This window comes from Lissotriton helveticus, chromosome 1_1, assembly GCF_964261635.1.
Source record: "Lissotriton helveticus chromosome 1_1, aLisHel1.1, whole genome shotgun sequence".
NCBI classification, from domain to species: Eukaryota; Metazoa; Chordata; class Amphibia; order Caudata; family Salamandridae; genus Lissotriton; species Lissotriton helveticus.
In genome coordinates this window covers 210,597,376-210,624,850 of record NC_136057.1, presented here as the reverse complement: position 1 = coordinate 210,624,850, position 27,475 = coordinate 210,597,376, and the positions used below count along the sequence as shown (strand labels likewise).

General features: G+C 41.5%; 1 protein-coding gene across 2 annotated transcripts in view; it reads left to right on the top strand.

The window, feature by feature from the left end:
- The window catches only part of AKR1A1 (aldo-keto reductase family 1 member A1), a 776,593-nt gene that overhangs the window by 591,507 nt on the left and 157,611 nt on the right, over positions 1-27,475 (top strand). For both annotated transcript variants that reach the window (XM_078664963.1, XM_078664890.1), the window contains exon 4: positions 7,004-7,155. In XM_078664963.1, the coding sequence (XP_078521089.1) occupies positions 7,004-7,155 (152 nt within the window). The remainder of the gene's footprint in view (positions 1-7,003; positions 7,156-27,475) is intronic.

Sequence of the window (27,475 nt, the reverse complement as noted above, 5' to 3'; positions counted from 1 at the left end):
CCATCCAATATCTCAGCAGACAGGGTCCCTGACTTGAGCTGCACAGAGGTAGTGGCCCAGTATGCACTGCTGCCGGCACAGGCACACTGCCACGGGACGGTGCCTTGCCGTGCCCTGAGGTAGTGCCACATGGACTGAGCAGGTCCTCGTCGATGTCGAAGGTGAATATGGCGGAGGGTTGCGGGGGACAGTGGAAGGTGTATTCCAGGGCAGGATGGAGAGGGCAGAAGCCATCTGGAAGCAGCAAATTGAGGAGTGGAATACTACTGCCTTGGTAATACCACCAAGTCGGTATCAGCTACATGAAGGTGAAGACAGCCCCCAGTCCATAGACATAGACGCCACCAAAGTTCAACCAGAGAATTTAAATTTGAATTTGAATTTAAAAGAATTTATAAAGCGCACGTCTACCAAGCGGTTTCTTGGCGCTGGGGGGTGCTAAAAAACCAGGGGCGGGGGTGCAAAGGACTAAGATGGGAAATCTTGCAGGAAAAGGAACGTTTTAAGGGCCCTGTGGGGGCGAGGACAGAAAATGGGAAAGGTTGAAAATGAGCTGGAAGTCATCGGCATAGTTATACACCGTGACCTCCATCTCGTGTAGTGCAGAAATAAGGGGGAAGATGTACAGGTTAAACAATAAGGGGGAAAGGGACGATCCTTGAGGAACACCGCACTGCACCTTGCACGGAGAAGCAGAAAAATCGGCAAGGTGGACGGCCTGGGTGCCGTCACTCAAAAAGGAGTTAAGCCAGGCCAACACCGGGCCCCCTATGCCTCCTTGAATGTCGGGAAACAGACTCATGGCACCGGGGCTGAGAGGGGATGCAGTCTTTGATGAGGCCAGTACAATGATATCAACTCTGCCATTGCTAAATCAAGACCCAGTACGAAATGTGTGACCTACTTGACCAGAGTGTTGGCCCGGAGACAGCGTTCAGCAGGTGCCCACAGCCACGAGTCGTTGGCTCGTGATGCACAGTTAGTGACACCAGGGCAGTTGTTGGTAGCGTTCGATCACCTCCGTAACGATTATCCTTTTTTCCTCCTGACTGACACGCGTCTTCCTCTTACACCTCTCCTTGCGTGCAATGATATGACCTCTGCTGTTGCTAAAATAAGACTCAGTCCCAAATGTGTGACCTATTCGAGCGCAGTGTGGCCCGAGGGCAGTAGTCCGCGTGGGCCGCCACACACGTGTGGTTGGAATGCTTTACACAGACTTGGTGGCACCACATCGAAGGGAGTATAGTGATATAAAGTCTGCCATAAACAATGTACTCTGCCATAGTGTAATCAAGACTCAGTTCCAAATGTGTGACCTACTAGTCCGCTGTGTATGCCGGTGGAGTATGTCAACGAGAAAGGAGTACTGCAGGCCTGTGTTGCAGAGGCTGTGATGGTCTGAGGAGGCTGCCAGGGTTGCGGGCCTCAGGCTTGGAGCTTGCACCGGCACGTGGTTGGTCCTCTTTGACACACGCTGGTGTCGGGAGGTGAGCAGTGAGGCCAGGGTGTGCATGGGGCAGGCAAGACAGGTTCGGGGACCAGCGGCCCGAGGTGCAGCAGGCACACAGGATCGCAGGCAACACCGCTCAAGGTGTCGGCCTCGTGGCTGGGTGAGAGGCGCCGCCCTTGCAGAGACGTTGGGCATTCCAGAAGAGAACCAAGGCCTGAGCTACGTGCTTTTTATTCACACCCCCACGGTCCTGGCGTGCGCTGAGCCAGCCCACTCCGCTCACGCTTATGGGGGGGAGCCACAATCTACATTTCCGCATTCTTCCTTACTGGCTGGGGTGACCTGGTTGCATCCACTGTCCACTACACTCCATACACCAGCGGTGTATGTCGATATGGATATGTGTGTGGTTTGCATACTGCAGTCTGTCCATCACATCCACACCACACTTGGCATTGTAAATTCTCATTCAGGGGTTACTTGCCTCCTTCGCACATGCCTGGTCCCAACCTCTCCCCACTATCTGCTATTGCATGGCTGAGATGCCGTGCCATTGATGGCTCATGTACATGGCTGATCCAGGTTCCCACAGTAAGTTGTGCTGTCGTGTCTGGTGGGTGGGCATGTTTGGCATTTTGTGTGTGAGTTTGTAATGTGTGCATTCCCAGTGTTGCGAGTTACATGATTGTCGAGTTGAGGTATGTGGTGTGTTCATTTGGTACGTGCCAACGAGAGTGCTTTTCCATGGGTGCCATCCTGGTAGCGCAGGTTAGGTTGATGGCGGTGGGTGTTATGGCCCTGTTGGGGCTCCGAGCTGCATGATCAGTGGCTCCATGCCATCTGTTGATCTTCAGGTGTGGCTCTGGCCTGGGCTCCCTTTTCTGGTGCAGGCTGTCATCAGACTTTACAACAGGTCAGAGCAATTTCCTGCTGCTAATGCGCCTTATCACCTGTTTTGGGTTCCTATTGCCGATCCGGCTGGTCATAGAGAAAGTTGTGGAGTGGTGTTGTTGCAACTTTTTGTACAGGAACGCCTACTCTGCATTTCATTAGCGATAGTTGCCGGGGTCATCTGTGGCGATGTTTTTGTGGCTGCTATCGCAGGTAAACTGGTGATGTGGGCTGTTAGCGCCAGCTTGTGAATTGGGCGATAAATTTATCACCACTTTGGCTTCGATAAAGTGCCGATAACTCGCCATTAAATCCTTGAGAATATGCACCCTTGTCTGACTCTACAGGGACCTCACGCTGTGGGCTACAAATTTTGCAGCTGACTACAGGGACCTCTAGTAATGACCTGAGGTACAGCACCTTCACGCTTCTAACACAAGGCACAGCCTGTTGTGTCCATTTTCCAAACAAAAGGAGTAGTTGAAGATATCATAGGTGTGGGAGAAGAGGAAGTGCTGTTATGTTTTGATTTCCATATTCATGATTATTTTAATTGTGATGAGAATATAATATTATACTGTAGTTTGGAAACTTAGGGGCATATTAGCAAGGGCAATATCGCCGCTTTAGCGGCACTTTTTGTCGCTAAAGTGGCGATATTTTCATTGCCCTATCCGCAAGCTGACGCTAACAGCAGATGGCGACAGCTTTCAGGCGATTGTGACTGGTATGGGGCCCGCTTTGCATGTCAGCGATATTTATCGCTAATGACATGCAAAGTGGGCGTACCCAAACTGTTAGCTACTGAAAGCAGTCGCTAACACAGCTATTGCCTCTTAGCAACACAGGCTTTGCGATAAAAAAAGTTGCGCTAAGCGTGATTATCGCTAGAATTTAATGCCTGCTAAAAACATGCCTTACCTGTTTCCTCAATGGGACGTGGATTGTCAGGTTAAGTACCCATTGGCGTTAATGCATGAATATCACTGGATTTCCAGTGATATTCAGGCATTTCGCCGCTATCGCTGGATATATTAGCACAATGGAGATAAACATTGCTAATAGCATGTTTTCTCCGCTAACATATCCAGCGATAGGTAGCAATAACAATAAACGCGCTAAGCGCGTTTTGTGATAAATATCGCAATTCTTTGCTAATATGCCCCTTAGGTTCGTGGTAGGGTCACACCACCGGCGAAGCCAGAAAGCGCAAATAAATGGATGATTTTTCAACGGGTGAGAGAGATTGCTCTTCAAACGCATTGGACTCTCGGAACAGATATGACAAAGACAAGTAACAAAACAATTCGAAAATAGAAGAGCAGCCAATCAAACAAGAAGACTAGGGGGCATATTAGCAAGAACCTCATTATAATTATCTCCGTTTTATCGGCAGGAAACTGCCGCTAAAATGGCAATAATGGGCTTGCTAATATGCGTTATAGAATTCCAATAGAACCCCAGGTTAGATGTCCTGAGCAACAATATGTCGCATCTCTGTGCTTCTCCCTGTGCTGGCGCCCAAACTGCAGCCATGCGCCGGAGCAGGCACCCTTGCACCTGCCGTTTTTCACCTTCTATTTGTGCTGCATTAGCACACATAGAAGTTGAAAAACGTAATTGTTTCAATGATTGTTTATCTGCAGGAAGGGAACCCTTCCTGTACGTAAACAATCATTAGAGGTGATTTCCTCTTTCTATGTGTGCTGCAGAATGCGGAACGCATAGAAAGAGGAAAAGAAAATGAGGAGACATTAATACATTTCTCCTCATTGCGCCTCCCTACACCTCCACCTGCAGGGCATAGCATTCACACACATTTCCAGATTTACGATTCTTCGTAAATCTGGAAATGTGTCTGGTACCATGGGTGTTGCATGGGATCACCCACAGCAACACCCATAGAAAACCCCTTTCACGCAAAGGGCTGCATGGATACGGCGCATATTTACAAGGACAGGAAAAGTCACGCAGGGTGGCTTTTCCTGTCCTTGTACAGAGGGAGTAGTAAAATGTGCCACCCGTTTTGTGACGCACCGGTGGCGCCAGGGGCTTGTAAATCTGCCCCTTAATTTCACCATTTTTACGTCGAGCTTAGATCGACCTGTTATATCTGTTCTGTGGGATTTGGCAAACCCACGGATTGCTAGAGGTTACAAATTGTGGCATTCAGAAATGCTGGCTTCTTATTGGTACATTTCTGTCAAAGTCCCTCCTTTGTGTGTTTAGTTCTCTTTCTGGCGATTTTACTCCGAGAACATATTAGTTGTCCATCACACAGTACAGTGTGATGGCCTCTCTTCCCTTCTGGCTATTAAAGGTCAGCGAGCTTCACCCGATGGTATTGTAGCACTTTCCAAAAAGAACACCAGTGACGTTACGGACGGACACATTCATTTTTGGAGAGGCACAGGGAGATTAAGTTATTGTTTTGTCTCTCTCCTCTTCCCCTAAGAGATCCCTGTTTATTTATTTATTATTGAAAGATCTGTGATTTGCTAGTGTTGAGCCACTAATAATTACCGTTGCTGAGCCGATGCTCAAGCACTGGTACCCAGGTCCTGAGTCGGCACCTCTAACCCCTGAACCACAACCTCTCCCTTTGAGGGCAGCAAAGAAATGGGACAACTGATTACATGCTTTTGTTTCTTTCCTATTTACTAACTTAAACTTGTCTCTGTGTTCCCACAGTGTTACATTATTTGATAGGGGCATATATATCAGTTAAAGGGACTGATTAGAGACAGGCAGTAGTAGAACATCTGTCAATGACTTGCTAGTATGAAATCTCATGAGTCTCCTTCAAATTATTTGAAGAAAAGGCGACTCCTTTCTGTAGTCACTGTCACCCTACTCAGGCAAAGTATACATAAAAGCGGCCAAATGCCTCTATTAGAGGGTGCCAAATAGAAGGCATAACCCCACAAATATTGATAAACGTGAGAATATTGATAGCGGAATAGAAATGATGGGAAATGGTGATCACCAAACTCTCCCGTAGGAGCAGGAAAGAGAAAAAACCAGGACAGGCATTGGGGTCCAGCAGAAGAACCAGCAACAAGGAGTAACAAGCATTTGCAATGAAATAGGACTCAAATTTGTGAGAGTATGAGCAATTGGCATTGTAAACACCCAGGGGCATATTATCAAGAACAGGCGATAAAATTATCCTTGATTTATCGGCAGGAAACTGCCGCTAAAGCGGCGATAATGGGCTTGATATTAGGCCCTTGTGAATTCCCATAGCCGCCCAGGTTCTGGTGTTAACCTGGGCGGCTAGGGGAATTCACAAGGACCTATTATCAAGCCCATTATCGCCGCTTTAGCGGCAGTTTCCTGCCGATAAAGCGGCGATAATTGTATCGCCTGTTCTTGATAATATGCCCCCCATTTTGTACTTATGGTCCTTGCTTATGAGAAGCAAGGCTGGAAGTAAAAGAGGCGCGGTTACTGATAGCCTTGCTTTTCGTAAGCAACCTCTATAAGTACAAAGTGCTTGTTTACGCACCGCTTGCAGGTTTTCGAAACGCATAAATAAATAAAGCATTGTCATTTACATTGCCAATAGCTCAAACTCTCGCAAATGCGATTCCTTTGCATAAATCCGACATCTCTTCTGTTTCCTCAGTTCGCTTTTCTGTGTACCCACTTCTCTTCTATTTTCATACTAAGTATTCTAGCTAAATGTTAATTGTTTGTTTTCTTACCTTTGTTACCTCAGTTCTGTTAACTCACCTCTCCCTTCTTTCCTCACATTTTGCTGTGTTCTTGCTTTTCTCCATTATTTTCTTAACTGTTTTCACACTTGTCCTCTATGATTCCTCTCCTCTGTCTTCCCTCACTTTCTGCTGTTCCTGCCTCTCTCCATATTTTTTCTTAACTCTGTTTCGTCTCTTGTCTTCTATGATTTCTCACCTCTCCTGTAGCTTCCCTCACATTCTTCTATGCAATTGCTTCTCGCCATTATTTCCTTTACAGTTTCCTCACTTGTCTTCTATGACTCCTCACTTGTCTTCTGTTCTTACTCATTTCTGACTCTGATGGCAAGTTGTGTCAGATAACCTGCTTCTTTGGGGTTTTTCTGGGCACACATCAGCTGGTTTCGTTTGGAGGTAAGTGCCTGAAATGAGCACGTAAGTGTATTGCTCAATGTTTGTACGTTTCACCCACTTACCCACTTTGTTCCTTGCTTCTTTTCTCTGTTTCCTCAGTTCTTACTCCTGAGTTATTCTGAATCCTACAGGACACCCAATAAGGCAATGAATGGAAGTTTGCGTGTCAATTCGGTTACAATGTTTGTGGGTTTATTACACTCCCAAGTTGTTTTCACAACTCACGTTTCACCAGAGATAAAACACTTGTGAAATTTGTGTGGGGGAAAAAGGCTAGATAGAGGCAAAACACGCGTTTCCCTGATGTGTAAACGTCAGTACTGCGTATTATCCCACATTCCACTCTCATAGTGATGTGGTAATAGCACACTGAGGAAATATCGCACTCTGCAGAATCAACACATCATTTTAATGCAGGTCTCATAGTAATGAGCCCTCAAGTGTCCCCGCCTCTTTCCAGTGTTTTAAACCCTCTGTTTTCTCACTTGTCTTCTTTGTTCCATACCCTTCTTCAGTCTTACCCCATTCTTCTTCCTTCCTCCCGCAGACCATCAAGAGGGAGGAGCTGTTTGTGACCTCCAAGCTCTGGAACACCAAGCACCACCCCGAGGATGTGGAGCCCGCCCTGCGGAAGTCCTTGAAGGACCTGCAGCTCGAGTACCTGGACCTGTACCTGATCCACTGGCCTTACGGCTTCCAGTGAGTGCTGGCACTTTCAGTAGCAGGAATCCATCTTGTGTGATGAGAGGGGCAGGAACACTTGCTGTCGCTTGCTTTTGATTGTGTTTACAAAAAGACTGAAACTATGATGTGATAGGCCTTTAGATTTATCACACTTATCCAGGCACACAGTCAACATAAAAGTGAGAACCAGGCCATGAGCAGAGCAGGGTTTGCTGGTGGTGACTTCAAATGGAGCCTGCGATGGAGGACAACCCCATGTCGCTTTTTCCTCCATCGTCTTCAGAACTTGGCAAGTGAGCTTTACCTCTCCTAGGCACATATTTGGGCATTTGTCAAGTGAAGAAGACACGTCTAATACCCCAAACAAGTACATATGTGCAAAGTAAGAGGGAAAACCCTGTCTAAACACTGCCCAAATATCACAGGCGAGTCACCCAAACACCTATTTTGCTTTGAGGCAAGCACAGAAAAGAGGGATTAACAATGTCTATACTGTGATGTTATATTACCTAATGGTGGTCGCCAGTAGGTAGTTATAGTTAGGACCTAGTTTCCATAAGAAGAGCATTTTCTTCATTTGCCAATAACTTTGGCGTTGTTTAATTTGCAACATTTTCTAAACTGATATGACTCTCTTTTCAGCTGCTGTCTTGAAAGTTTCAGGGTGATCCGTCATGCGGGGGCCGAGAACCAGGGGTTGCTTAAAACTGCGTTTTCCTCATGTTAATTGAATTCCCATAGGACCTTTAGGCACGGCTACAGTCCATCTGCTGATTAGAATTACATCAAATTTGGCAGGAAGGTAGATGTTGGTCAAAGGAAGGAAGTGCTTTTGTGATTTGGTGTAGATCCGTGAAGTAGTTGCGGAGTTATTTAAAGGTTTTTCAGATATACAACTGGTGACCCGAGGATCCACAACCCCACCGAGATCTCATGAGATCTGATTGGCTTCCAACACTTCAAACCAGGAAGTTTTGGCAGCTATCTTGTGACTAGGTTGAACCAAGTCACAGGAAAAAACTTTAAAAATAAAGAAAAGGGGGCAGGATAAAAACTCCCAGAATCTCAAGGCCTCGGGGGAGGCGGGACTTGTTCTCACAGGAATTTTCTGGGGTAAAAAAGCAAAACGTTTCGGCAAGAGTAGCTCTGGATCCGCGCATCCAGCTGAAAAAGTAAAAAAAAAAAAAAGAAAGCGTAGGATCCTGCCCTTCGTTCGTAATTACTTAGCTTAATTACTTAGGTAGGGCACTTTATATAGTAATGCGAGGCGGTGCCCATGCTGCACCCCTCTGGCCCGGGGACCTCCACCTCCCCGGGTCAAACATGTGTTAACTGATGCAGGGGCCAACACGGCCTCCCCATAGCCCTGGGATCACCACCTCCCAGGGGCTATTGATTGCAATCAATGCGGGGGAGGCCAAAATGGCTCCCTGGGGTTAATAATGGCCTGGGGCAAATATGAAGAAAGGAGGGGGGCCGTTCTGACCCTCTCGTGGAGCCCTAGATGGCCCAGGGGACTGCCACCCCTAGGACCGGCTCAAGCAATGTCCCAGGGTGCTCACCCATGGGACATTGCAGTTTTTTCTGGCTGGCAAGAACATACATAGCAAACAGTGCTCCGCTTTGAGAAAGCAAGACTATTTTGCTCTTTGCTTGCTCAAAGTAGAGCACAATTTGCTTTTATACACAGGGAGCTGCATATTAGCAGCTCCCTGTGTGTAAAAGCAATGTGGGCTCCCACAGGACACGGGGAGCCAGCAGGCACCACAGGCGCCTTCAGGCTCCCCCCGTGGTCCCCATCAAAGACAGTGGGTGCCCTAGGTGGGACCAGGGCACCCACATAACAGGCCGGGCCCCAGGGGATGGGGCCCCCGGAGCTGAAATCGTGCCAGGAGTGGGGGGGAGCACGGCCCCTCCCCGAATACTTAAAAAAATAGCGAAAATAAAAAGGCTGGGCCCTGGGATTTGGGGTCCCCAGGGCGTAAATCGAATGTCCTTGGCGGCCAACTACCCCTCTTGGTACCTCCAGTACCAGTAAGTCCCACACAGCGGGATTGCTAAGAGCTTTTTTGAGGGCACGCCTCCTTTCTTAACCACTCTGCAAACACAGCTCCTGGTGCACTACTGGTTGGGGGATGAAGTCCACGGTTTATGGTGTCTCTAGGTGATTATCAATCCAAACCATTTGTGCTGCCTTGCGGAGTCCCACAGGGGTCCTCGCTTAGTCCTACGCAATTTAACGTATACGTCACCTCTTTGGCCCCACTTATTAGTGGTTTTGGATTTGATCTTATAACCTATGCTGATGCCACCCAAATTGTGGTGTCTCTCCTACCCGGGCAGGAACTTGGGACTGAGAGGCGTTTTCAGGACTGCATGGAAGCAGTAGGCAAATGGATGGGGGACAACTGTTTAAAATTGAACTCTGATAAGACAGAGGTGATTCTATTTGGTAATGACCATAATTTTTGGACTCCCAATTGGTGGCCACCATCGATGGGTCCCCTTCCTACACCTACGAAGAAGGCTAAGAACTTAAGTGTTATTATGGACGACAAACTCAACTTTGGAGACCAAATTAACGCAGTCTAATTTAAAACAGCATTTGCGATTAAAACAATTGAAAAAATTCTGCCTTTTTTGCCGTTAGGTAGTCAACAGACCGTGGTTAATGCTTTGGTCTTATCAAAGCTTGACTATTGTAAAGGCCTGTATTGAAACATCCAGGAACGCTTTATGAACAAGCTCCAGATACTGCAAAATGCTGCAGCTAGGCTTCTCACTGGTACGCCAAGGTTCGCCTCAATTTCTGGAGGTATAAAAAAACTTCATTGGCTTACCGTGAGAAACAGAGTTTGTTTCAAGGCATTGTGTACGGTCTATAAGGCTCTATATGATACTGGACCGGAATTCCTAAGAAAACAATTGACATGGTATGCACCTCAAAGGAATCTTCGCTCTTCTGGGGCCAAGTTGTCTACCGTGCCAGCCATCAAAAAGGCCACTTGGGGAGGTAAAGGTTTGTACTTGGGGCAGCGGAGGCTTGGAACGACCTTCCCGTTTGTCTCAGACAGTCTACTGATTTAACATCTTTCAGGAAAAGCCTGAAAACATGGCTGTTTGACAAATAGCTTGGTGTAAACTCTCACACACCCTCATTTTTTCCTTACGCCTTCTGTTGGGATCTGTGTACAAGCGCCAGGACACCTCTGGGTAATCGCGCGCTATAGAAGTTATCATAACATAACATAACACTTTACTCCTGAGGGATCTTAGAAGCCAAGAAGCCCGCTTGGTACCTCCTGTAAGTCCTACACAGCAGGATTATTTCCTAAGAGCAAGTCGGTGGCCGCACTCCTTTCTTCACCACTCTGCAAATGCGACTATTACTTAAAAAAACATAGAAATTCACCCAAAAAAACAAAGGTTACAGGGACGTTATAGTTAGGAATTAGCATTTAACAAAACATTAGAAATGAACTGAAAAAATCAAAGGTTACGGACACGTTATAGTTAGGCTCAGGTTTCACTTGTACAAAACCAATGAAATTCAGCAGTTACATTGCTTATGACCTGATATATTACATCACTCATGACATGGTCAGTGACATCACTGATGGCATCTCAAATGTCATCACTGAGATCACTGATGACATCATCCAAAGAACACTGATGCACCCACTCACACTCCCATAGAACCGTTTATATACCGCTCCCACTCAACCATTCACAAACCCATTCACAGACCATACCAGTATTTACACACTCACTCACTGATTCATAGATCTGCTCACACATCCACTCATACACCCAGTGACTCACATACTGAGTCAGTCACCCATAGAGCTACTCACACACCTAGTCACTCACTCATACAAAGACACAACCACTTACTCACCAGTACAGATAAACACACACCCACTCACTTACTCATACAGATATTAACATATACTCACTCACCTATACAGTCAATCAAGCACACACCCATACAGCCACTCTCGCATTCACTCATTCACCCACCCATACAGACACACATATACCCCATCAATCACGTATACTGCCTTTCACATACCTAGTTACTCACACATATACCTCTGACACATCCACTTACTCACCAGACAGCCATACACACACTCACTAACCCAATCAGCCCCTCACACATGCACTCACTAACCCATAGAGCCACTGACTCACCCACTCACTCATCCATACAGGCAGTCAGACACCCCCTCACCCACTCACACAGACACTCAGACAACCATACAGGTAGTCCGACAGCCAATCACTCTCCAATACAGCCACTCACGTACCCACTCACACACCCATACAACCACTTAGGCACCAACTGACTGATTGAAACCGACATTGACACAACCAGTCACTCACCCATACATTCACTGAGACACCTAATCACTCACTTATAAAGTTTGTCAGCCCCTGAATCATCCATACAGACACTTATACACCCCCTGGTTCATCAATATAAACTTGATATATATATATATATATTCACTGAAAAAACCATAGGTTTCACACCAGTTATAGTTAGGAATTAGCATTTAAAAAACCTATCAAATTCACTGAAAAAACCATAAGTTTTACACCAGTTATAGTTAGCTGGAAATTTTACTCGCATAAAACCATTGAAATTCCCACGCTATAGTTAGTTGGACTCACTATAACTTGCGCGTGCAATGCACTGCTGATGACGTCACATATTACATCACTCATGACATGGTCAGTGACATCACTGATGACATCACTGATGACACCATCCAGTGAATATGTGTCTATCCGAGAAATAAATATGTGTTATATATGTATATGTAAAAGTTGATGGAAGGATAAATTAGTGTTTAGATGTTTTAAAAAAAATAAAATTGATTGGTTAACTGGCTTAATAAGTGTATCTTAGGCAATACGTATATTAGTGAGTAATGTTTAAATATTTAAATATAAGGATTAGTGTTTCACTTTCTGTATAAGTGGCTGCATGGGTTGGTGAGTAGCTACATGTGTATGTATATGGGTTATTAGATGTTTGATTTAGTATCAGTATGAGTGTTTGTATGGTTTGGTGGGGGTATTACTTAGCACATAGATGCATGAATAACTGACTCTCTGTATGTGTTTTGAAGACAGCATATGTGCAGGACTGTATGGGTGGATGACTGTGTATATGTGTGTGTTACTGACTGAATGACTGTCTCACTAGTGTCTTTATCAGTAACTACATATGTTTTATTGTAGTATATGTGAATATTGATGTATATAAGTGAGTATATGTGAGAGTAAGGGATTGTAAGAGGTCCTGTTTAAATAAGTATGTGTTTCTATAAGTGATTGTTTAAGAGAGTAAGTATGTGTAAGGTTCCTTAGAAGTAAGGTGGTAGTGTGTGTATAACTGTATATGCAAATAAATGGATGTTTAATAGTTTATTTGCATGTGTGATTATGTGTGTGAGTAACTTTTGGATGACTGTCGGTGTGTAACAGGATGTATAGGTGTATCACTACATATGATGAGTGAGTATATGTATGAGTGACTACATAGAACTGTTGGTGAATGAGTGGATGTGTATATAGATGGTGGAATTACTGAATTGGTTGTAGTAACTGGTATGGGTATCTCCATTTTTTTGAAAATGTTACTTTTTATTTTTGAATATGAGTTTCAAGGGTTACATTTCAGTGAAAGGAGGTCTGTCACTCTGTCACAAGGATGGTGTCATGAGTGATGTCATGAGTGATGTCACTGACCATGTCATGAGTGATGTAATATGTGACGTCATCAGCAGTGCATTGCACGCGCAAGTTATAGTGAGTCCAACTAACTATAACGTGGGAATTTCAATGGTTTTATGCGAGTAAAATTTCCAGCTAACTATAACTGGTGTAAAACCTATGGTTTTTTCAGTGAATTTAATAGTTTTTTAAAATGCTAATTCCTAACTATAACTGGTGTGAAACCTATGGTTTTTTCAGTGAATTTCAATGGTTTTTTAATAGCAAATCTCTATAGGTATGAAAAGTAATATTTTTTATAACAAATTTTATATTGTATAATTATGTACATTTTTTTTGGTAATTTTTTTTTTTTTGCCCTGGGGCGCTCCCGGGGCGCGTACCGGTGAACGCACGGGTAAGCGCAATGTTACGGCGCGCCCTGGGGCGCGTACCGGGGAGTGTCCCGTTAGCGCTATTGTCGCGATCGAAAAAACCACATCGTGACGCGTCGCGTAAGCGTGACGTATCGCGTTGCCGCGCAATGTGTCTTATGACGCGCTTCGTGAACGCACCCGGAAGCGCTCCGCGGCGCGGCCCGGTGCGCATAGCGTAAGCGCGCCGGAGCGCGTAAAGTAAGCGCACCGGGTCATGTGTCGGGTCATGTGACCTGAAAATAACACTTTTCATTGGTTCTCATCATTTTTTTTCTCCAAATGATGAAAGCCCCCTCCTTTTTTCCTCATTCTAACTTTCTTTATTGAGAGAGCAAGAGCTATTTTTGATCACTGCAATGGCATCACTTGTAGCTGCAGCTGGTGCACCCCCACCACCACCACCACCAAGAAAAGAAGGTCCACCACCACAGTTCCTTGGAGGAGACGAAGAAGAAGAGGAAGAAGAGGAGGAGGAGCAACAATCAAGGCACTTCCTGCCTGAACAACCAAGGCAAAGGCACGTTAAAGTGCACTATGTTTGGCAATTCTTTTCCATCCCTGAAGGCCAAAAAAAGGTGAACGCCCCCAAAGTCACCTGTCTAATTTGTGGCCCAGTCCTCTCCAGGGGCAATCCCCTAAAGAAATATTCATTTGGTAATTTTACCATGATCCGTCACATGGAGAGGTTTCATCCAAATAACTTAGCCCACGCTGAACTACAGGAACTTCAGAACAACCCACCCCCGGTGGCCAGCACCTCCTCTACTGAAAACTCACTTTCTGGTCCTGAAGCACGCCAAATGGTGCCATATATACAACCAAAATTTGGCACCATAAAACATGTTTGCATTTTCTGTGGCAAAACATTATGTTATGGTGAACTTAGTGTCACCTTAATAAATTATGCTGTGGACAACCACCAATGCAACAAGAAAAGGAAGCACTAATTCTTTTCTTTTTTTTGCTCCTGTTGAGCCATTTCCACTTCCCTGTTTTCTGTTTGTTCCCTTAAAAAACACAAAAAAATATAAAATTGTTCAAAAAAAAAAAAATGTTCAGTAAAATAATAAAAAAAATATAAAACAAAAACAATAAAAAAAAGTTCTTTTCAGAACTACCTCACATTTATAAAATTAAACCTATATTTTTAAAGGATCTCTGTCAATTTTTTGTCCTTAGGGTACGCGTACCGGGGCGCGCCCCCCCAAAAAAAGAAAAAAAATAATTTAATGAAGCAGTTAGCATGAGGGAAGGACACAAAGAGAGTTATGGTAAGAGAAAAAGAGCTACAAGATGACCACAGAGGGATTGTTTATTACATAGTAAAAAATACAGAAGGTGTAATTGGATGAAAGTGAGAAAAGTAAAATGACTAAAAGAGCGAAAGAAAGGAAGAGAGAGGAAGAACACTAAAGTACAGATAGTGTGAGACTGTGATTGGCTGCTAAAAGAAAAAGAAAGGACAGTAAAAAATGGAGAATGAAGGGTAGTGGCGGAACCACGATAAATGAAGAACGATGAGGGAAAGTGAGAAAAGACCAGGTAGTATAAGTAAAGAGGGGTGAAAGAGGGAGAAAAATTGAATTAGGATAACACATGGGGAGTGACAAAGAGAGAGGAAAAAGAGAGTAAAGGAAACAGTACCTGAATGGGCTTGAGTAAAACAGCAAAAAAAGATAAGTAATGCAGTGTGTGTGACTTATAGGGAGTCAGTGGGTGTAGGTCGGGGTGTGGGTGTGTAAGGTGTGTCTGTGGGTGTGGCTGTGTGGGGTGTTTCGGTGTGGGTGGAGGTGAGGGTGTGTGAAATATGTGTGAGGAGTGTATGAGTGTGGGGTGTATATGTGTGCGATGTATGTGTGTGTATGGAATGTGTGTGTGTGTGTTTGAGGAGTGTGTGTGGGAGGATTTTTTATGTGTATGAGGTGTGTGTGGGGTGTATGTTACAGGTGTGTGTATGTGTTGGAAGGGGGATGAGGTGTATGTGTAGGAGTAAGGTAAATAATTAAGAAAAAGAGAATGAGTGAAGAAGCAAAGGAAGGGAACAGAGGGTAAGTGAAGTAAAGAATAGGGATTGAAAGAAGTTGAATATGAGAGGGGAAATAGGGAAAGGGGAGTAAACATGTAGAATAAGAATAAGTGAGGGAAGCAGAGTAAAGACACAGGAGTGTGGTAGATTGAGAAAATGTTAGTGAGCTTAAAGCAAAGGGTGATGACAAACTACATTTTTTTAGTCATACTTACCATATAATAAATATAACTTTAATTAATTTTTTTAACTACACTTTGTATCTGTGAAAGAGAGAAGAAAAAATAAGTTATAATTAGTAAAATATGTATTTTAAATTAAAAGATACAAATGAAGAGGTTAAAAATCATAACGCTCTATTTAGAAATAAAGTTAGAGTGAAGAACACAGAAAGGGAAATAAACTAAGGTAGAAGGACAAAAAGGGAGAAAAAGAAATAGAAGAAGAGGTAATTATAAAGAGTAAGGCATATAGATTCACTGACATAAAGAGAGAGAAGAACAGAGAAATGAACTGAAGGTAAGAAAGATACTAAAACAATGTGAGTTAGCAAAACTAAATCAGGAAACAGAAGTAAGTAAAAAGATAATGACTGAGACAGAAAACAGTCTAATTAAGGATGCATTTAGAAGAATGAGGAATAGAAGATAACTGAGAGTAAGTGAAGAACAGTCATAGAGTGAAAGGATGAAGGGAGACAGGATAATATACAACGATTGAGGGAAATGGACTGAGGAAGTTATAAGGTAGACACACTAAGACAAAAACTGAGTGAGGTGGAGTACAATGAGTGAGAAAAGAAAATGAGTAAGTGAGCAAAAAGAGGGAAAGAGAGGAGAAGAAGACTAAAACAGTGGTACTGAGAGAAAATAATTTGGTGATGAAAGTAAAGAGAAGGACATTGAAAGAAAGGAAATGAGGGATTTTAATGGAACCAGAGTAAAAGAAATGGGATGAAGAACAATGAGAGAGGAGCAGTGAAGTTGTTGTAAAAGAAGTGATAGAAGGTAGATAAACACAAGTGAAAATAACACAAGTAGAGTGAGGCACTGAGGACATAGAAGTAGTGAACGAAAAATAGAGAGAAGAGGTCAAAAGTAAGGAGCAAACAAACATAAGCTAGGGAGAGTGGGTGATTTATAGTGATAGAGTGCAATAATACTGCTGAGTGAGTAAACAGGAATTACTAAAAGAGCAAAGGAGGAAAATACAGAAAAGAGAAGTAAAGCAGAGAGACCGAAAGCTGAAAAGTTATGCAAGGGAGAGACGGGATATACACACAGTTGAAATGAGAATGAGGGGTTTTCAAAGAAGTGGAGTAAGGGAATGGGGGTTACAGAGAGTGAGAGAAAGACATTATAAATGAGTAAAAAGAGCTGAAAGAGGATGGAAAAAGGAAAGTAAGTGTCACAGAATGGGAATACAATTTAATTTACACAATCCAAAGTATAAAATAACTTGTACAACATGTTACATAGTTTATTTTTGCTGTTCTCAGAATATATTGAATTTCACTTAAAACAGTGAGTTCAAATTACTCATCATATGACAGCGGGAAAAAAAAACACAATCTAAAAGATTGTTTTTTTAAAAAACTTAAATACTGACAAATGACAAATGTACGCTAAAGTTAGATTGACTTACTTTTCCTTGAGGCCAAATACTGTATCATGGTGGTCCTTTTCTCGTTGGAAAGTACTTTGCTGTTCCCTTAAAAATCCATTTCATCGACTTTCTATAAGAAAAGCTCCAAAACCATCTGAAATATTTTCAATATTTTCATATACTCCTTTTTTTTCAGTCATGACTCTTTACTCATTCCTGCACCTTTCCATTTGGCCAAATAGTGTCAGATGTATGAGTATATATTCAAACTAATTCTAAGGCACTCTGAAATGACCTTTTTCCCGACGTTCTGAAAGAAAGGCTCTACAACATTTTCACAATATTTAAGTATTTGTAAAACCATCTCTGACTCACTCATGTTCATCATTTTGTATAATACTAACATCACTTACTATGACATCCACTTACAGTACCTATATGACAAGTCAATTTTTTAGATTGCCTGGATCACTTTTACTCAGAATATATTTTTAAACAGCAAAATAACCTTTATTAACTGCTCCCGTCTTCATTAGCCAATTACTTTTACCTAAATTTTGGCTGTAAAAACACTAGGTATGAATTTATAAAGCCAAAAGGCAAACGTTGTTTGAAAGTCAAATGAGTGTCGTTACACTGGGTCCAACCTTTAGAAGTTTTTAAATGGCATGTGTAATGCCCTGATATTGTAGAAGGACCAGCATGAAAAATAATAGCTGCAGGTTCTTCCTGATATCGATAACTGAGAAGCCACAACATTTTTAATAGAAGTTGTCAATTTAGTTCCATCAGGTCTACATCGTTGGAACATTAAAATGACATAGTGGCCATAATTTTGTAGAAATAATGTGGACAGCATTGTAGACTTACATTGGGTACACACCATATTGTGATCCGCTGCTTTAACTAGATTATTAAAAGACACTGATTTGCAGTCTGGTAAAGTCAAATATATAAATCTTTCAGAGTCTATTCTAGTACTACTTGATGAAGCACAGTTATCACAGTCATGTTGCCATTGATAAGAAAGGTTAAAAAGATTTTTTATATCTACTCCTTCATCTTCCAATACATCAAACATATATATTAAAAATTCCTGACAATCCTGCTGAATTATCTGTGAAAATTGATTTTGACCTGAACATATGTCTACAAGATTCCTAATTTCTGAAACACTTTCTATTTTTCCTCTATCACTACTACATTTCTCTAACACAGAATTCAATAAACAGCACAATGTTTGTTCCCGATTTTCGACAATCTGTTTTTGTAAATTTTGAAGAAAATAAACAACATTAACTACTACATTAGCATAGAAGTTGACACCAGAACTGTTTTCAAACTGAAATCCAACAACATCCTCAACAGAATCCTTTTTCCTTCTGCTTACAATTACAGTTTCATCTACTTTTTGTCTTTTTGCTACTACCTCACTGCAATTACTCTCATTTCTTCTTTTTTGGCCTACCACACGTTTTTCAATCAGAGGATATTGAGGCAAATGTGGAGCATACTCTCTTCTTAACCTATTGTATTCTTTAACACAATCTAGATCAGCACAAATCTTTGTTTCATCACACTCAATCAAGTACAATCCTGATAAAGTTCTGACTCGTGATAAAGCCACATATGCCATACCCTCTTTAAACACAGAACTTCCAATGTTCACCAAAGCACTATCTACACTTAAACCTTGAGATTTATGAATTGTCACTGCATATGCCAAACAAATAGGAAACTGTTTTCGGCGAACATATAAGTCTTTCACGAGCAAAAATCTAGCTGAACAACGACAAATTTGTTCTATTTAATCAATGCCATCAAATTTAATTTTTATAATTTCAATTCCATCTCTATTTTTGTAATTCACAAAACCAACAACATGACCCATTGCTCCATTTACCAGACCTCTTTCAACATTTAAATTCCTTCGCAAAATGACACGACAATTCAAACACACATTCAGAGTCTTTTCAAAACCAGCAGTTTTAGATATACACTTCTCTAATTAATCCAATTTTGATTTCAAATTTTCAGACAAAACAATTGTTGCTCCCATATGCTCTATTTTATCTGTAGCTTCCAGTTTCACTATCTCTTCATTTTCTAAATTTAACATTTTGTTGTTGAACATGGAACATTCTTTCAGAGTTGGCATCAAACATATGGCAGATTTCCTCTTGTTAATTTTCTTAAAAATATTCTCTGGAAGAATGTTTTCATTTGGGTACAAATTTGAAATTAACCGTCCATGTAAAGCTTCTTTCCCTTGCTGACTTATTTTTCCTACTCTTACGTCTTGTAAAATATTTTTATAATCTTCATCCTTTGCCTGCCGCATATTTTGAAGCAGTTCTGCATATTTGAAGTTTAACCATATATTAACGTTTCCAATGCTTCCTAGGCACTTCCTGGTATCTTCATGCATGAGCATTTTGAACACAGGTTGTCCTTTCACTGGAGTCAACTGCTGAAGATCTCCAAAAACAATAATATGTTTTCCTCCAAATAAAACATCATAGTCTGTTCTAATAATTTCTTGCATTCTCAAATGCACAAAAGCAAGCATTATATTTGACACCATGCTTACTTCATCAATGATAAGAAGTTTCATTTTCTTCAGGACTCTCGAAACTTCGGAACACGCATCTCCAGATAGCTTGTGATATTGCAATTTGTTATCATGCTCCACTGGCAGCATCAGTAAACGATGTAAAGTAATCCCTTTAATATTATGTGCTGCCAGCCCAGTTGGAGCGGTAACAACACAAGACAGCGGTGATTCAGTCCTTTTCTGCAGATAAGATGCAATTGCTTTAATCAGAAAACTTTTTCCAGTTCCCGCTTCTCCACTCACGTACAGTCGGACAGGCTTAAATGATGTACATGAGTACTCTTTCTTCTCATGACTCAATCCATGTTGAACCTGTTCTGTGACTTCGTCATATATCAGTTTCTGCTCAACGTTTAATTGTTTCACCAAATCTTCTAAATTAATTAATCCTCTTGAGCTTGCTCCATAGCTCTTTCCACCTCATCCATGGCAGTGGCAGCTTCATTTTGGATAATTGGTCCTCCTAGTGGATCCTGACTCAATGAAGCAGAACTCTGACTGCCTTGAGAACTGTCTCTCGCAATCTCTGCAGCAATTTTTGCTTCTTGCTCTATTTCTTCATTCAACATTTGCAGATAATTTGGAAAAACAGGACATTCTATGGTATCCTTCGTAGCATAAAAAGAGTCTTCATAACAGAGAAAATCTCCAAGTAGTTCCTCTTCTTCTCGCCATGGTTTAAAGAGTTGCAAAAGAGCCAAATAGTAAAATTCTCTTTTGTCTGGATTTTCACAACTCAATTTTCGATGTTTAATCAAATGACCTTTTCTCTGTTTCACTAGACATCCTTCACATCCAATGACAGCATATATTCCATTATTGATATCTTCTCTGATGTTCCTCTTATAAATATAGCTTTGAAGAACTTCATAGAGACAAACGTTCTCAAGATGAGGACTTCTATTTGGATAGTATGTATCCAACATGTTTGTCTTCAAAATATCTGTACTTTCTGGTTCTTTCTCCGCCAAATACTCTATCTCTTGTACAGATTTCAAAACTCGATTTCGTGTTGCAGCAAGACCTAGACTCACCCAAATGATGGTTCTAGATTTGGCATAGAGACTTGCTGACGACAATCGATCAGAACATTCATATGCTCCAATTTCTCGATGCGACAACATCTTCAGACTGTAACTGTATAATTTCTTGCTTAGACTCTTTTCATGTGAAATGTCCTCCCACATTTCCTTCAGTTCTGTCTTTTCTTTTTTTGTGATGTAAGACGTCACATATCGAGCCACAGCAATAGAGTTGTCAGCAACGAACTGAATATCCATGTTAGCATTCCACATGGACAAAATCACTGGGTTGTAGTCGTTGATGTACTTGGACTCTTCGTTTCTTTTTAAATTGTATGTATTTTTTGGTGATTTCCTCGTCACAGTATGTCGCAGAGAATACATCAAATTATTTACTCTTCCTTTAGAAATCACTTGTCGTGGAAAGCCGAAACGACATTTTGTGTAGAACTTGTCCTTGTTTCTGAATTTTCGACGACAGTACTTTCCACAACGATGGGATTGAAAGCGTAAAACTTGTTGCCTTAAACTGTTTTCCTCTGTAGTTTTCGGAACAGCACATGTTGAATACTCTTCAATGAAGCTCATCACTGTCTCATCCGAATCTGTTCCAAATTTGGGTGCATCTTTAATCCATAACAACATATGTATGTGAGGAGCACCTCTCTCTTGATACTCCTTTCTCCAAAAGAAATCTAAACCTCTCCAAGGAGAGGATTTTTTTTGTTGGTAATAAAAGACATCATAGCTTCAAATCTATGATTGAAATATCTGCATACATTCACTGGATCCAAAGAACACAGTTCTCCAGGTGTTTTGAATTCTATATTTTGTATATTTGCATTTGCCTCTCGTAGAAATTGAAGTCGTCCCATGCATACTCGGCACAGCTAAGAGTGAGGAACCATGTAGGAGTTCCTAAGTTTCTTAGCATACATTTCAATTCCCCATGGCGACGGTACCAATACTCGTTTGTACCACGCTGACATGCCATGAGATTGATTAGATGAGATTCTAAAATATTGTCTTGCAGATTGACTTTCTCCATAAAGTCCCTCGCCGAAACATTTTGCAGATGTGCTCCACTTTTCAGTATATGGTTTACTGCATAAGTAAGCCCAGACAAGTCCCTTTCATACAGTAGATGAAACAAATAGGGAATGCATTGACGAAACCTTGGATCTTCAGCATATAATCTTACAGTTCGATATTCAGATGCAGGAATTTGAAGTGGTCGATCGTCATATCGTCCACCTCGACCTGTTGGAAATAGCTGTGGAAAACAACAAGCTTCCAAACTTTGTTCCCATACACTAATGGGACTTCCTTTTGCTGCTTTCATTTGAAACAATTCAATTGCATTCCCCATTACTTCTTTGGAATGCAAAGGATGAACAGTATAATGTTCATATATTTCTTCACTTCTAGACACATCAACTTTTTCAATTTGGCCGCCTGAACAATCACTGTCTTCATCTGCAGCTGTTTCCTCTGCTGCAACACATACATCTTTGTAATACTCATTGTTTTTGACTAAATACAACGTTGCCTTTTTGACTTTCCTAACATCCACTAAATCTTGCCAGATTTTTTTACTCTTTGTCGGAACCCCATTAACTCGAATAACTAAAGGTTCCTCTTCTACTTTTTCTATACCAATTGTATCAATATTTTTTTTTAAATCTAGGGGCAAATAAACAACTCTTCCCTTTAATCCTCTCTGCAAATCTGTAGGAGGCAATTTCCCTAACTTAGGCTCCATGCGAACAATTGCCTGAAAAGGATGGACACATTGAATCAAAATAGACTCATATGTATTTAAATCCATCAATTGACGGGGAATGTCTACCAACTCAAGATTATTATGAACAGCTCTAGCAGGCATTCTGTTTTGATTTAATTTATCATAACAATATTTACAAATACGCTGATCAGAACTCAAATCAAAACAATTCTCCACCCACAAATAAGTTGCAAAATCTTTCCACTCATAATTATTCATCTTTTCACTTTTTACAAATAAATCAACTAATCTAGTTTGATGCTTATAATGACTTCGTCGACAACACACACAAGTAAAATTCGGCCTTTCATTTGATTTCACCTTAAACCTGGTAATTTCCTGCTCAAACTTTTCTGTATTTGAAATCTGTACATTGTCTTCCACATTACCTTGAATTGCTGTGTCAATTTCTACACTGTCCTCTTTTTCACGAAAATAACAAATCTCAATTTCTTCACAAATCTTCTTCACATCTAATTCCATTCCATGCAAAAGAGCACTGTTTAATTGTTTAAGCTTAAGTGCTGGACTTTTTGCATAATACAACATTCTCACTAATTTCCTCATTTTGGTATGATGCACTGCTAACATCCTAAAATGATGAAAAACACTCTGACAAACTTTTCTAGAAAGACAAGCCAGTGAATGCCCTTGCAAACCTGTGTTTTCGCTCACTCTGCAAGGATCTAAGTCTTGCAACAACTTCACTTTCTGCTTTAGACTTTTCTTACTATATGTACGTAAGAAATTACAAAACAAATCAATTGATTCCTGTCGCACACTACAAATACTACTACACTTCCAAGTGTACACTGGACCCTTAGTACGTCTCCCTAAAACTTAATCAGTTAACACCTCTTCTGGTTCTCTAGGCACAAGTTTCTCTTTTTCAATCGGACAACCGTCTTTCACTTCATACGCTCGACCACAGGTGTCAACTGCATGCACTAAATCATTATCCTGGAAGTAACTCTCCTCATTAAAAAATGGCTCACAACTTGAACTGTGCATCCATTCTCTCGAAAAAACTTTACAAAAATTAGTCCGATTAATTACTCTTTTCCATCTACTGTTTGATTTGAAAACATCAATTGTCTTGTTAAGTGTCCTAATTCTATTGATTATTAAAATTTTTCTTAACTTCAAAAGCCTGATCAACAATCTTCTCTACACTTTTCTTTTTCTTATAAAAAGCAGCTCTCTGTTTACCTTTCCTAAGGTTTTTTAACAAATTTAAAACCACCCTATTGCGAAACATTCGTTTACGAATGTCTCTAAACTGATTCTGCCTTCTATTCCTATACATATTATTCTCTCCTGCTCCAGTTGTAGAATTCTTTGAGGGTCTCTCCTTCCTTTTCAAATTTACTCTCTCATTCTCTTTGTCTACATGCTGTCCATCATTTTTTTGCGATGTACATATGTTACGTATGAAAGACTTGGTTCTCTTACCAGGAGCTTTGTTCCTGTTGTTTGAAGTATTTGTTGTCGAAGAGTGCTGTAATTCCGTTGCTCTTTTTGTTTTTTTGTGGTTATCTTCTTTTCTTCGCCTTTCCCTTTTAGGCATTTTGTCTTACTCTTGAAATCTTGATTCCAATCTGTGTTAAAAAAAAATAGCACATTATAGATCACTATTACCAAACAACAAAGCAATGACAAAAACCAAACAGTCTATTCAGGGTTACAGATCAAGTCAGGATTCTCCAGGGGTGCAGAAGAGGTGAGGCCTGTATTGAAGAGTGTAGTGGAACACAGCTCTGTCCACAGGTACAAAGTAGGTGAGACCTGTGTCTAAGAGTCCAGTAGGGGATAGACTTCATGAAGTCTAGTCCACTGCACTCTTATACACAGGCTTCACCACCTACGCTTCCCAGGAAAGGCCTCTCTCCCACTACAGTCTTGAACATAGATGTCACCTCTTCTGTCCCTCTGGATATGCCTCACCTCATCTCCACAATCTACTTCCTAATCTCAGGTGAAACAGGTGACATGATTGTGAAAAGATCCATTTTTTTTATGTAATCGTGCACACACAATTTATTCTGTCTCAAAAATGTAAAACACATTACTTTGCCCTATAAATGTTTCAGTAGTGTAATGAAAAGCTTATACATATCACCTTATCTGTGTTTTTCAAATTTCATTCTAAAAAAAGATTATGAGGCCTAAGCAGGACTGCTCATGTGATGAATCCTGTCCAGGGGTGCACAAAACGTGAGGCTTGTGTCCAAGAATGCAGTGGACAGGACTAAACTGGAGTAGTGTGCAAGAAAAAGATGAGCCTCATTTATAAAACCATGCGTCAGTCTTGCGCTACTGATGCGTCATTTTTTGTGACGCATTGGCGGCATAAAACATATGCCTTGTTGCACCATATTTAAAAAGTGACGCATGTAGGTAGATGCGTCATTTTTTAAACCTCTGCACCACATTATACCTCTGTCAAGTGTAATGTACTTTACAATGATGTTACCTGTGTTAACTCAGTGTAGGAAGCATATTGAGTTTGTTTGCATAGAGGAATTGTATTTTGTAAAATAGTGAGGTTTCAGTAATGACATGGAATGCTTGTACATAGGACCTGTGCTGTGTTTCCTAAATGTGATATCAAAAACGATTTTGAGGAAAATGAATGGCTTTTACATTTTTGAGTATAATGTGGCGCAGAGGTTTAAAAAGTGACGCATCTACCTACATGCGTTACTTTTTAAATATGGTGCAAAAAGGTAACCTCTCTAATTACCCTGAGGTAAATTACTTCACAAAAACACATCTGAAGTGTTAGAATTTACAACCAATTAAAATGTTACTTTCATTTTCTACTTTTTTTCCCTGACATTTCATTGGTTATGTACATGAATATAAATGAAAAATGAGAGGGAAACACGGCCATTTTGACTACAACTACCTGAGGTACATCTTGAAAGGATTTTCGCATTTTGTCTTCTTCACCGCTCTGTAAAGTAAGTTGGTAATTTGTAACGGGCACTTTAAGTTAATTTTTAAAAACGTTTTCTAATAATTATTTACTGTTCCTCTGCTATAGTTATAGATAGAGATAGGCTCCTCTGTTATATTTATGGATTGACTTACGCTTCTTCACAGGCACTTTTTTATATTTCTACTTCCTGCCTGTTACCATACACTGCTTCACTGTTAAAAAATCTGAACTACCTGTCTGAACTTAAACCCAACAGTGCCCTAACTCTGCTGATATAGTTATTTTTTATGCAATTTACAGCAAAAAAATGGAAGGGGAGCAAGAAAATATCAATATAACCTTCGAGATGACATCTGAGGATATTCTAAATGAAGATTTTTTTGATGAAGAATTTATGGATCAGTCTTTGGATCAACAATTTGTTGAATGTTTACAAGATATAGAAACATGCATGTTTGAGGAGATTCCAGATGATGTAATGCTGGAAGTTTTATTGAACTATGAAAATTCAAACCAATAAATTTTTCTTTAATAATTAAAAATTCTTTGAGACATTATTAATTTTTATATGTAATTCTTAAACTAGTACCAAATTGATTATAATGTAAAGTCAGACTTATAGTATACTGTGCAACTTTTTTATGTTACATAGTAATTTTGCTCATAGATACTTCCTTTCTCCCACTATATTATCTCCAATGTGTATTTGACATCTCTTTTTCATCTCCTGCCTCCATGTTCTTTCTGCTTTCCTGACAGACTATGGTATGGATTCCATATACCACAATAACTTCTATAACAACATGCAAATTGCAAATTATCTACAGAGGAAACGGTGTACATTGAATTTAAGACTCTGCATTGGTACCTACATGTTGGTACCTAAATCACCCAAGCAACACAATAACTCTATTCAGAGATACCCTACCTCTAAGCACTTTAAATTATTATTTTAGTGTTTCACTGAGTTTTCCCCATGTGTGGGGCGGGGAGGTGTGTGTGGGGGATGTGTGGGGTGTGTCTGTGAGGTGTGTGTGTGTGTGTGTCTGAGGGGGGAGGAGGTGTATAGGTGTGTGTAGGTGTGTGGGGTATGTGGGTGTGGGTGGGGATGTGGGAGTGTAAGGTGTGTGTGTGGGGTGTTTGGGTGTAGGTGGGGGTGTGGGTGTGTGAGGTGTGTGTGTGGGGTGTGTGTGGGTGTGGGGGGTATGTGTGTAGGATGTGTGTGTATGTGTGGGATGTGTGGGTGTGTCTGTGAGGTGTGCGTGTGTGTGTGTGTGGGGGGAGGTGTGTGTGTGGGATGTGTGAGGTGTGTCTGTGAGGTATCTGTGTGTGTGTGTGTTGGGGGGGTGAGGTGTGTGTGTGAGTGTGTGTGTGGGATGTGTGGGTGTGGGTGTGGATGTGTAAGGTGTCGGTGTGGGGGTGTGGGGTGTTTGGGTGTGGGTGGAGGTGTGCGTGTGTGAGGTGTGTGTGGGGAGTGTGTGGGTGTGGAGGTGTGGGGTTGTGTGTGTGTGGGTGTGTGTGGGACGTACTTGTAGGTACCTAAAACAGGCACAGAACCAAAAGCTCTTTTCAGAGCTACCCTACCTGTAATCACTCAAAATGATTATTTTACACTATTATTTTCACTATTTTTCACCAAAGTACGCTCCCCGGTACGCTCCCCGGTGCGCGTACCGGGCGCTCCCCCCGCGTCCTGCGGGACCCTTTTATGGCCCCCACATCAAACCTAGGGGGTAAGGGGAGGTGTACCCTGCCCCCTTTTGGTCATTTCCCCCTTTGTTTTTTGCCACCTCTTGTGTCTCGATCCTACCGAGACACAAGATGGCGGCCGCTGCGGACTGTTTCGAATGTTTACAGACACCCGAGAGCCAATCAGCTTTCCGTGCGCAAGCCCGGAGCGCTCCCCGGTGCGCGTACCGGGGCGCTGCCATAGATATATAAAAATTTTTGAACGTAAATTACTCAAAATCCTCTGGAGCACATATCTTGAGACATAGCAAAGGCACATCGGGCTACCAGTCCATACAATTTTGCCAAGTTTGGTGAAAATCCATTCAGCCGTTCGAGCTAAAAGTGCGACCGACCGCCCTATGAAAATTAACATGGGGAAAACACGTTTTGGGACCCCCTTTTATCTCGGCCCCCACTTGACGAATCCCCCCCAAACTTTCACAGAAGGAGCG